The sequence below is a fragment of the Pyxicephalus adspersus genome, chromosome 5, assembly GCF_032062135.1.
Source record: "Pyxicephalus adspersus chromosome 5, UCB_Pads_2.0, whole genome shotgun sequence".
Classification (NCBI taxonomy): Eukaryota; Metazoa; Chordata; class Amphibia; order Anura; family Pyxicephalidae; genus Pyxicephalus; species Pyxicephalus adspersus.
In genome coordinates this window covers 45,224,653-45,236,978 of record NC_092862.1, presented here as the reverse complement: position 1 = coordinate 45,236,978, position 12,326 = coordinate 45,224,653, and the positions used below count along the sequence as shown (strand labels likewise).

At 36.2% G+C, this 12,326-nt stretch overlaps 1 protein-coding gene across 2 annotated transcripts in view; it reads right to left on the bottom strand.

The window, feature by feature from the left end:
* Positions 1 to 6,151: 6,151 nt before the first annotated feature.
* ROCK1 (Rho associated coiled-coil containing protein kinase 1) overlaps positions 6,152 to 12,326 on the bottom strand; it is a 68,772-nt gene continuing 62,597 nt past the window's right edge. For both annotated transcript variants that reach the window (XM_072411338.1, XM_072411339.1), the window contains exons 29-33: positions 11,621 to 11,709; positions 10,761 to 10,839; positions 10,389 to 10,650; positions 9,091 to 9,295; positions 6,152 to 8,322 (exon numbers count right to left, since the gene is read on the bottom strand). In XM_072411338.1, the coding sequence (XP_072267439.1) occupies positions 8,319 to 8,322; positions 9,091 to 9,295; positions 10,389 to 10,650; positions 10,761 to 10,839; positions 11,621 to 11,709 (639 nt within the window). In that variant the 3' untranslated portion in view covers positions 6,152 to 8,318. The remainder of the gene's footprint in view (positions 8,323 to 9,090; positions 9,296 to 10,388; positions 10,651 to 10,760; positions 10,840 to 11,620; positions 11,710 to 12,326) is intronic.

Below are 12,326 nucleotides of genomic sequence, written 5' to 3'. Positions count from 1 at the left end.
TCTTACTGCTATCAGATTAAAATGCCCTTTAAAAGACCGAATCTTAGCATGCAATGCAATATTAAAATCTAGTAAAGTACTTTTTTTGTAATAAAAGAAGAAAAGACTGCAGAGATGGAGACATAATTCTGCCCCTGTACAAAGCATTGGTCAGACCACACCTGGAATATGCAGTCCAGTTTTGGCACCAGTTCACAAAAATAATGTTGTGGAATTGGAGAGAGTGCAGAGAAGGGTAACTAAATTAATAAAAGGAATGGTGGAGCTCAGCTATGAGGAGAGATTAGCTGAACTGAATCTATTTTCCCTTGAGCAGAGACATTTGAGGAAGGATATGATCACCCTGTGTAAATATATAAATGGTCCATATAGAGAACTCTCTTCCCAATTATTCACTTTAAAATCATTACAAAGAACAAGGGGATCGCTTTGTGTCTGGAGAAGTTTATGCTCCAGATAGGGAAGGAAATATTCACTGTACTGTCTGTGAAAATTAGGAATATGCTCCCTCAGAATGAGGTTTTAACAAATTCTATAGATTTCTATAGCTTTATGAAAAAGCTGAATGCTGAGGCTGTTGGTCCAAGGAAGATCTAATTACCTCATGGGATCAGGAAGTATTTTTTTTTCTAGTTGGAGTAAATTGAACCACACGAGGTGCAAGCAAAAAGTTCCTGGAATTTGATTATAAAAATTGTAGTTACATAATAAATTAATGGGCTTCATTTTCTTCAATGTAGTCTCCTGCAACATTGTTGCACCAGTCCTTGAGCAATTTGAATGCTTGGAAGCTTCCATGGAAGTCATTTTGTCATCACCTTCAGTGTAATAATAATAATAATAATATTATTATTATTATTATTAATAATAATAATAATATTATTATTATTATTATTAATAATAATAAACAGGATTTATATAGCGCCAACATATTATGCCACCCTGTATATTAAATAGGGGTTGCAAATGACAGACAGATACTGCCCCAAAGAGCTTACAATCTAGTGCAGGGGTGTCAAAATCAAATACACAGTGGCCCAAAATTAAAAACTTAGACAAAGTTGCGAGCCAAATTTGAAACTGAAATAGCATTGCTACTACAATTCTATGTCAGGAAAACAGTCCAATGCGAGGCTTAATGTTATGAGTGGCTGGAACTCCCTCTTCATTGAAAGAGCACCGCTACTACAATTCCCTGCGTCTATAAAACAGTCAACTGCGGGGCCACGCATAGGCAGAGAGGCCACTGGTCTATAGCCACGAGTGATGGCGGGAATCGTAGTATCGGCGCTATTTCAATGCAACGGTGGACCAGATGCAATTCATATTTAGGATTCTTTTGGGGGCCAAAAAAAAGGCATTGCAGGCCAGAGCTTGACACCCCCAATCTAGTGTATTCTGTGTTATCCTAATTTCATCTACTGTAATAAATCTTTTTACCTTAAACTTAATTTCTATTGAGCAACAGGACTGCAGTTTTAAATCCACTTGAACCACTCATAAATATGAGTGTGACCCATAGCTTTGTCCCCAAATGTTTTAACATTTGGTGGGTCTCAACTGCCTTGTTTCCCAGTATGAAACAAAATTTCACATATTAACGTCCATAGTGAAACAGCTTGAACATACCTTCACAAAATGCAAAATGTGAAAAAACACAGCTTTTCACGACAAGAATAACTTCTAGACTAGTTCCCTAGTGATACTGAAGATGACATCTAGCAGCGTCACTGCATAGCACGCTCCATTAAATCGGGACAGTATATTTTTTGGGAACTTTTGGTTTGCATTTCATATTTCATAAGGGTTTTTTCCTCTGGATCAAGTATGTTTTTAGTGTTTTATCTGGGATATACTGGTTTGTAGTGTTTATTTCCCTAGTGGTTAAACTTGGAGCTGTCTTTTTTTCAACCCATGTAACTGAATTTACATAATGAATGGAAATGATCTTTACTGCAAAATGATCTTTGGATTAATGCACATTTTCAGAGTTCAGTGGTGAGCTATAACAATCATAACATAAAAAAGTAATTTGTGTCAAAAATGTATCCAGCATCTATCCACCTGTAATTATCATCTATTGCCTGCAGAGGGCATCCATATTTGCTCATTATACACACAGTCTGTGTTTCTTGCTTTGTAGTGCTGCACCCTTCATGCATATCCAACAGTCCTGCTGTAGTGAATAAAATACAATACACGGTCAGAGTGAAATTCATTTTACTTAAACTGGTATATTTGCACTAGCATCAGATACTGACAGCCACTGGAGGGAACAGTTGTGTCTATTTGGCTATATTAATGCAGTGTAGGTTTCTACTTCTATAAATGCATATTGTTGCACATGTATTGATTGATTAATAAAGGGGTCATCCAGTGTTTTTTTTTTTTTTTTGGTTTTTTTTTTTAATTCTGCATCACTCATGCTTGCAATTAGTTTGTTGTACTGCCTTTAAATATATTACATTTGGAATACTTCTGTTAGAACACTTTTGGTGGCCAGTAAAAGAATGTAAGATATTTGAAATTTTAGAGCAGTGGTTTGGTCCCATGGGTGTAGTTCATCTGCAGGTAGTGGATGGCTGCCAAATTCCGAGCAAGGAATTTCATGCAGATGGATGGTGACATTTCAAGGATTATTATGTATTTTTTTCTTAAAGAGAAATATTTTCAAATCAAATGATAGGTTGAAAAGGTTGAAGTCTGCTTCATTTTGTGTATTATTGAGAAAAGGAAGAAAATAAAGATCTTTTTAAAATTACTATGACTGCTGTACAAATGTAAAATCTGTGCAGCAACTCCTTGGATGGAAGAGGGCTTTTCCATTCTATCTTTACAATAATAGCCAATATTCTCTGTATGATAGCACCATTTCACATGATCTAAAGTCCCTTAAAAATAGGTAAATTACAATTATGTAATTTATGTGATACCCTAAAGTATGTACCTTAATGCATTTATTCCTAACAATTTGTTTTAACCCCCCTAACGTTCTAATTGTGTCACTTTTTTGATACAAAAAATGATACAATGTTTTTGCATAGAAATTTGTTGTTTATATTGTGGTATAAATAAATTTATTATATTCATAAATTATGATATAATAAATATTAATAATAATTATAAAACATGTACTTTTATTTTTAATATGTGTTTTATTGTGTTTTTTACTGTAAAAACTATTTAAAAGCAGATAAGATTGTAATCTGCTTTTAAATTTTCAGCCCGGCCACACCACCAGAATACATCACGCCACTCGCATCACCAGCAAGATGTCACATCCTCCCGGGTGATGTGAGTGGGGATGTCCTGCCCTGCCTCACCCCCTGAATCGACCAACGATTGTTGCTGCTTGCATCACCAGTTAGATGCGATGCACAATGCAGGGCTTCTGCATTGTGGATCACATCTTCTGGGTGAGCAGCACGGAGCGTTGGTGGATTCAGGGAGTGAGTCACAGTGGGACATCCCCACTCGTGGCGATGTCCTGCTGTGGCTCACCCCCTGCATCCACCAAGTATACTGCTGCTCGCATCACCTGGAAGATGTGATCCACAGCGGTTTCCTGCTGGCACCACCCCCGGAATTTACTATTGCTGCTCGCATCACCCAGAAGATGCAATGCACAATGCAGAAGTCCTGCATTTTGCTTCCTATGTTCCTGGTGATACAAATAGTGTAGTGGCCGGGACCACGCCTCCTAACGTACAGGCGCCGCAACAGCTGGGATCACTTGGATTGTGGGGCACAGGTAAGAGGGGCTTTTTTTTTTTTTCTTACCCCCAGTGTGACTTAATTAAAAACCCACCCCGAGTCAGACTCGGAATTACCGCTAGGGGGGTTAATGGTGCTAATGTGTTTAGAGACAATTTAAAATAAATTCAGCAGCATAGCCTGGCTGTGTGTTTTCACCCCTTGCTGTGGAGCACCACTGGAGATCACCGTCTGGTGATGGGAGACTTGCGGTAGAATGGGCTGAATAAATTGCAACTTCACTACAGAACAGCTTCTAATATGAGAACCAGAAGGGTGCAGGACACTGGGCTGGGGATAGGACATATTCTCAGTAAGGTTAATGTATCCCTTTTTATAACATTCCCTAATCATTGCTAGTTATATACAGTTAGGTCCATAAATATTTGGACAGACAACTTTTTTCTGATTTCAGTTCTGTACATTACCACAATTAATTTTAAATGAAACGTCGGATGCAGATGGACAGACTTTCAGCTTTAATTTAGTGGGTTGAACAAAATGATTGCATAAAAATATGAGGAACTAAAGCCTTTTTTTACACAGTCAACTCATTTCAGGGGCTCAAAAGTAATTGGACAAATTAAAAAGCTGAAAATAAAATGTTCACTTCTAATACTTGGTTGAAACCCCTTTGCTGGTAATGACAGCCTGTAGTCTTGAACTCATGGACATCACCAGATGGTTTCCTCCTTTTTAATGTTCTGCCAGGCCTTTACTGTTTAGTCTTCCAACAAGTGAAATTGTTATGTCATTTTCAATTAAGCAGATAAAAGGCCTAGAGTTGATTTGAATTGTTTCATTTAAAATTAATTGTGGTAATGTACAGAACCAAAATTCCTAAAAAGTTGTTCAAATATTTATGAACCAAAGTATTTCCAAAATATTCTAATAAGTGGTTGTTAGCAGCGACTAAGAGGAAGCATAAAACAGCGGCACTAGTGAGCTTCAGGAACACTGGACTACGGGCAAATCCTTGGGTGCTATTGGCATTGAAATACCCATTTTTATTTAACATACAGAAGTAGAATACCTATTGTATTTACTCACACATACAAATTTTGTTCAGTTAGACTTTATTCGCATTTTGTCTATATTACAGAGTTAGCAGGAAACAATGCCATTTCCTAGTTTTGGTTTTTAGTGTGACTTCACCTCTGGATATACCACTGGAGAATGAAACAGAATTGTTACCTATGTGCAATTAGCAGGTACGCAGGCAGGGTGCTGCAGTGCTGGATATATGTTATTTGATTCTACAATTATATAGTTCATAAATGTATTTGTATGTTTTCAGCTAGAAACCTGCTTTACACTACACAAGATGGTAATGCCAGGCTTGAAAGGATGTATGCCATTATGATCTTCTAATGTGACCAAATTCACATAGAGGAAAGAAATAAATCACAGTGCTTTATTTAGGTTTTGGGGAAGAGATTGTTCTGTTGTGGAAATAATTTTGTAGGTTACCAGTCCTCATCTACACATGTGCTCATATTGTGTTTTCCTCTAACTAGTCATTCTTTGCTCTCATTTTAGAAGCCAGTCTACAAGACTGACAGAAGACACAAAATTAAATTTCATCTGATGTGGAAAAGAACACATACACATGAAGCAAAGCACAGCAAAAACTGAAAATCTTAATGCTGAAGTTTATTTAGTTGTTTTATACTTTGCCTAACCCATTTTCCCCTTTTCTCCGGTGCATTTAAAAAACAGGTTTTCATTACATACCTTATTTTAGCCCAGTACTATCATCACTAGGTGCTTTCAATGTAATGCAATTTCAATGCAGGCAGATTATGACTGGTGCAAGGAGCTAATAGGGTGCTGTAAACAGGAAGTTGTGGTGATGCTAAAACAACTTTAATGGATTGAGGTAAGGAACATAGACCTCGGATGAAAGGTCTAGATATCCACCATCCAGACAGGATCTATTTGAAATGCTGCAATGCTAAGACAATTCAGGACAGGGGCATGTACAACAAAGGAAGACTCAAGTTCAGCTTTAACAAGGAACTAAACCTTGGAAGGCAATCAAGATGACAAATTACACCAGTGTTCTCTGTGGTCTCCCTGCAGGCTGATCTTTCCTTATTGCTGACTTGCCAGTCCTTGTTCTTTACTGTGCCCATGTGTAGAAAGAGGGCCATTTTGACAGAGGCAGAGTTTGCTTTCTATCAAAGTGTCCAGCAAAGAGATCAGTGAGCAATACAGTATTGACATTATCCAATTTCACCTGAAACTAGCAGTCACAGAAAGCATTGCCTTAAATACCTTACAACAGACAATAGGCCTTATGTCTGTATGTACATTTTGTGGCACAATTACACATTTCCAGACATATCCTATAACATAGATTTCCATAGCAAACATCAATAATCCTTTAGAAACAAGCTTTCTATAAATAGGTTTTATTTATTTTTTTCAAATGATCACACAGTCATTAGCATATTATTAACAGATATGTTTATTATTACATATCCATCAGTGCGGATTTCAATACCACTTGAAACATGCAAATTGCCTTCAGAAGAACCAGTTTTCCAGTGCTTTTTTTCTATTTTTGTTTTATTACATATAACTGCAAAGCCATTATAAATTACTGAAGAGGTATTTGGTAAAAAAAAAAATAAAAAAAAATAAACCATTATTGCCCATACCTTAATTTGTCTCTGCTATTAAGCAGAAACATTTATATTAAAATCCCTATATTATCAAGAATTTATAAAAATGTGATTTTTTTTTTCCTTTTTCATTTAATGCTTTCAAATGCATATATGCTCAGCATAATTTAAAACACAAACCTTATCAGGTAGTTTAGATCAGTGACTGTGAAAGAATCACATGATACGTCTTATAAAATTTTATTGGACCAAAATAAAAGAAAAAAAAACAATTGGCAAAAGTCTATAGAAGATGTCTTCCAAATAGTTGTGGTTACAGAGCTACAACAGTAATAAACAGGCATTATCATGCAACCAACAAATGGAAGAAAGGCCATCTTTTCTGTTGGGCCAGCTTGAGATTTGCCTTTAAAGCTCTTTTTTCTCAGAGATATGGGAGCTGACTAACTGTTTTAAAAACCACACTAGTCCCAAAGATGCCAGATCACCACCAGATGCTAAAAGGCTGATCTGCTCCAATATGGAGAACATCAGCTAATTAAAACTCTAACTTTTGGGGGCAACAAAAGGTAATGTAAAACACATATATGAATATAATTATTAACCACCTATTAGGGTACACATACAGAGGACACAGATAGTTTACCCACTGTGACTACAAGTAATGAAACTATGCAAATGAAATACAGACAATATCTGACAGATCAACATGCCCCCAATTTTAGGTTTAGGTCAAATTACCCTTGCAAGATTATATTGTAGTTGGAGCATCACCAGATGGTAATTATCTGTGTTGTGGCTAAAACATTTTTTTTGAGTCCTCAGGCAAGAGAATGCAATAAGGGAATGTTCTAAAACCTACTAGTGATCACATAGATTGTATAAGCACGTATGTAATCTCAGTAATAAAGACACTTTGTTCCCTTTTCCTGGTTTCTCCTTAACTTGGTCGCCCAATATCCCTCTACTAGTGGAAATGTAACTTGGAGGCAGCTAAAACCTGCACATGGGAAATGTGGGAACATTTTCAGGAAAATACATATTTTGCCCAGCCCCCTAAAACATGGCAGTAAAAAGACTGAATTAAGGCACTAAAAAGAAGAAAGCCATATTCAATAAAAAAAAAAGTGTTCTAACAATAATTTACAAGTTCACACAGTGCATACATATTTTATATGTCCGTTAAATTAACGTTCTTTAAAAACTGTAAGGCGATACAATACAAAATAAACACACATGTAAAACTTGGTTTTGTACTGTTAGTTTCTAATGCCTCTATGTACTAACACAACTCAATATGGCTTGGCAAAACAAAAAGGAAATACAAATAAAATGCATAGTTAAAACAAATATCTTGACCTTTCACCTTGAGGAATAACTATATTATTTTGCAAAGCACAGAACATGATCTCTTTGCCATCATCTGCTGTAAGGCTGCCACAAGCTGTAAAGTGAAGGCACTAGAGTTCAAGTGGTCACTTAGCTTCTCACAAACTGCAACTGCAGTCTTCAGGAAGATGGAGATACTATCTACGAACATCTGTACTCATTTTGAGACATATTCCTTGGCTTGTCAATACAAGGTTTAGTTGCTCCAATCCCCATATGTGCATAAGCTGCATTCCGTCATACCGACGACAGGCTTTCACAGATATCCAAAGAATATCTTTATATTGATTTGAATATAAATATATATATGAAAATAAACATTGCTAAGCTTTGTTTTACTTGCATTACATAGTAATAATTTGTCTAATCTTTCAGCAAACCCGCAATAGAAGACCCTCACAGCATGCTTTCTGCCTAAGCAGGGAAAAAACAGAAGCACACAAGAACCCTGAAGCCTGTGGCACTGGTATTGATGGAAACAGCAGCTCTTTGCACCAGTCTTTTATAGGGAAGGCCAACTTCATGAACACACACAGTGGCTCACAGTGATTAGCTGTAAAAGAGAAAGCAAGGGAAATAAGTAAGTGATGGCTTAGGGAAAAAACAAGAACAACAGATTAAAAAATGTAACAGAACCCAATATCTTATTAAACAACACACTAGTCACCATGTATAGCATTGCCTAATTGTTATATTTATTGTTACAACATGGTAAAGTACCACATCCCTAAAGCAGAGCAATAACAAATATTTAAGTGAGGAGTCCGGCTTGAAGACATCCAAATCATTCTGTGGCTTCATTGTAACAGGCAAAGGACGTCTTATAGAGGGATAGAGATTGGCTATAGACACACTAAATGGAACTTCATTCCTCCTGTCTGGCTCCCATCCAAAATAAATGAAGTATTTCCCTGGCTAAAATGTTTGTTTGAATCAATTCATCATTAACGTAATTTAGGCTAGTGAATCTACTTTATTACAATTGGTCTTTCTCCTGTGGAAGCTGCATTAGCTTGACGAATAGATGAACACATACATCATGTGATTGAAAATATTGGCTCAAAGATGATGTTTGATCAGAAATAAGTTTTTTTAATCAGATTTTATTGTTTTAACTTTCTGTAATATGCATATGCAAGTTGATGCTTTTATTCTAATATTGCCTTTAAAGTCCCATATTCTTAAATATTTATAACTCTTCCAAGTATATATGGACTATATATGTTGCAATTACAGCTTCTGTCTCAATTGAACATAGAATTCATTATACAGATTTAAAATACCCAATGAAAGGTGCATATGGTATCTGCTATGCTCTTACCTGGCTTTTCCTGACCCAGACTTAGTAGGCTTCCGGAAGGACTGGTTTGTTGATCTGGTAGACATTGTTCTTGGGGAAACACGGACAAAGTTTGAAGGTGGGGTTTTAGGGATCTTTTTCACCAAATGCGTCACCCATTTTTTCTGGTCATCTTGAGAAGTGGCCAGCAGAAGCATATCTCTTGCCGATGTCACATCGTAACTTACTGTCAACAAGAGAAAAAAATTAAAACATTAATAAGAGATCACCAAATCCATAATTGGTAGTAGTAAGAAATGACCAACCCAACAATAAAGGGACAATCTGACAAAGTTATGCTGCAATTTTAAGTGAACTCACTTCCCTGCTGACTTTCATATCTTTGGGGGGGGACTTGAGTATTACTTTTGTTCTTTTTGCTTTTGTTTACCATTTGCTCTTTTTCTGCTAACCCTGGATATTTTGCTTTAGCCCTTTGTTGCATTCTTCATAACAATAAGAATCTAAAATAAAGAGCCAGCCTCCATTGTAAACATTTTAGAAAGTGTACAAGCAAGCTAGAGCATTTGATGACAAAGATCAAACCAATGGGTTCACAAAAAGTACAAGGAGGAAACAAATGGGTCTTGCTGTTACAGACTCCTTCAAGTTCTGTATCTTAGCCTCACTTAGGCTAGGCTGACAACATAGATCCTCCAAAGAAAGATCTTTGGAGCTGCAATGCAATGCAAGCGGATAAAGAGAAATGTAAAGCTTACTTACATCTGGAAAAAACAGCTAATGCCTTGATGTGTTCTGCACTGGTAGGTGCCTAATTATAAGAATTCTTGCAAAATGCACAAAGGTATCAGCTGTTTCCCTGATGTATCTGAGCTTTAAATGTCTGTAAACTTCTGTATACTACATTGCCGTGTACAATAAAAATACACTTGCCAGAATATACACAAATTTAAACGAGAAACTAGATATTGATAAATAGAATGTATATTATTTAAATATTGAATCAATACTTTCATCCCTACCTAAAACAAACTGAAGCATTTGGGTCAACTGGTTAGCATAACAGCCAGGCAACTAGCATTTTAAAACTCAGAGTCAGTAAAGGCAGCCCCTACATTTATCTCATGACAGGTTCACCTAAATGTTGGTGACAAGTATGATTGACTATATTCTTTTATATTTGAGCATTACCTTACATGGGTGGACAGATACTAGGTTGCAGACACTTTTCAAATGCACTAATCATGGCGAAAACGTACCCAACTTTTTTAAAAATACACAACTTAGACCCAATTACACATCACAGTCTCTATACTAACCTTTACAAGGGGCTATGACTTCCTCCTTTTTATCCAAGTGATCTTTATGGCACTTGACATGGCACCTCCGGCATTCCAGTGCAGGGGGTGGCTTGAAAACATGCCACAAAGGCTTCGAACAAGCCTCACAATTTGCAGGAAAGTGGTAGAGTGTTGGGATGAACTCGTGTCCTTTGTGGTTGAGGAAATTAGTCTTTTCAGCTTGTTGTACTGGTTCCAATTCCTGGTCCTTCCTGCATTCCCCTTCATTGGCATAGAGTATCTGCAAAAAGAGGAAATGTCAATTTTATACCAATGAGAAATTCAGCAAGGAAACTTCTCTATTCTTTGGTACATTTATTCCTAAATAGCATTAGCTAATGAACAGTTTACCTGAAATATTCTGGGGATCTCTTCTGTATTTGCTCTGTAAACATCTCCTTGTGTAACGGGGCGGACATGAAAAAGTTTACTGAAAACACAAATATAGAAGTGTTTAGTTGGAGGAAGAGGAGAGAAGTTTAGGAACAGGTACATGTACATTACATATAGGCTAAAGATGTTAATAGCATGAAAATTAAAAACAAATGCAGCTGCCAGATTTAAATTGCTTGCCTGAATTTTTTTTAAGGCAAACCCACTGATGGACTTGTAGTGTTTTCTTTAGGTGGAGAGAGGTTATATTAACTCCTAGAGTTGCTAGCATTTATGGAGAGGGGGCACTGTGTTTATTGGCCTAGGAAATATTCAGGCTAACATAATGGAAGATGGCTGGAAGACGGCTGGAAGATGGCCAAGTAGATCTTCTGTACTAGGCACTTTTCTTCCAGGTCTTACAAAACTCAATGTATTTCAGCACATCAGTGAATCTTCCTAATGGAAGCCTAGGATATTCAGACACCACATTGTAGTGCTGATATAAGCTGCAAAAGAACAAAAGTCTGAGGTGTGATTGATGTCTCGCATTTGATAATTATCCTCATAAAACAGAAAAATGGGGTGCACAAACTTTATCTTTATGACAGTTAATAGCATGGAGAAATATATTACATGACCTTATCCTTTTCCCTCATGCTTTACTAAAAGACATTTTATTCATGATGTTTTCCGTAGCACCAGTGCAAAATTAAGCACAGATCTTTTCATGTTTTTAATTTATGCAGTTCAGCTTAGTCTCTCTAATATAGCCTTGATAGGTAGAGCAAGCTTTATGACAAATGACAGTGAAAGAAAGAAGAAAAAAAAAAACTTACTCTATGTCTAGTACCATTGATGGGTTGGACTGTTCTTTATTAAGTTCATCCTCATAAAACAGAATCTTTTTACTGCTAACCACGACATACTATAATAAAAAGAAAAATCAGTTTTAAAATATGACAGAAAACATAAGCTAATAGGAGGTAATACACGTTTGTAATATAGGAAAATCCTGCAGCAATGCATATAGTTCCTGCTAACTGGAAAACATTTATTTTCGCATAGGGCATGTCAAACAACTGAACAGATACTGCTGCTTACACACACAGCAACAGTACTTCTCTGTATCTTTGGTTTTGGGCTGAGGCAGGAAGTGACTTGCACAAATAAAACAGGAATACTTTAATAACCATGTCCTTCTATCATTCTCAATGTATCTATTCAGTTTTAAATTGACAGACATTGGGCTTGAAAACTGTTTAACTAAAAATGTTTTGGATGGACTTGTAACATATAACTCTTAGCAAAATTTTTATATTACATTATATAGAATTTGTTCTGATTATATTTTCATTAATATCAAATTCATGGGGCATCTAATAAAAAAGGATTCTTCCATAACCTCCCTAGCGTTCTAATTCTGTCATTTTTTGATGCAAAAAGTGATCCTATTTTTTTTGCGTAGAAATTTTTGTTTATATTGTGGGCCTGTAATTCTTAGGATTAACTCCCGGGTATAATTATTATATTTATTTAATATAT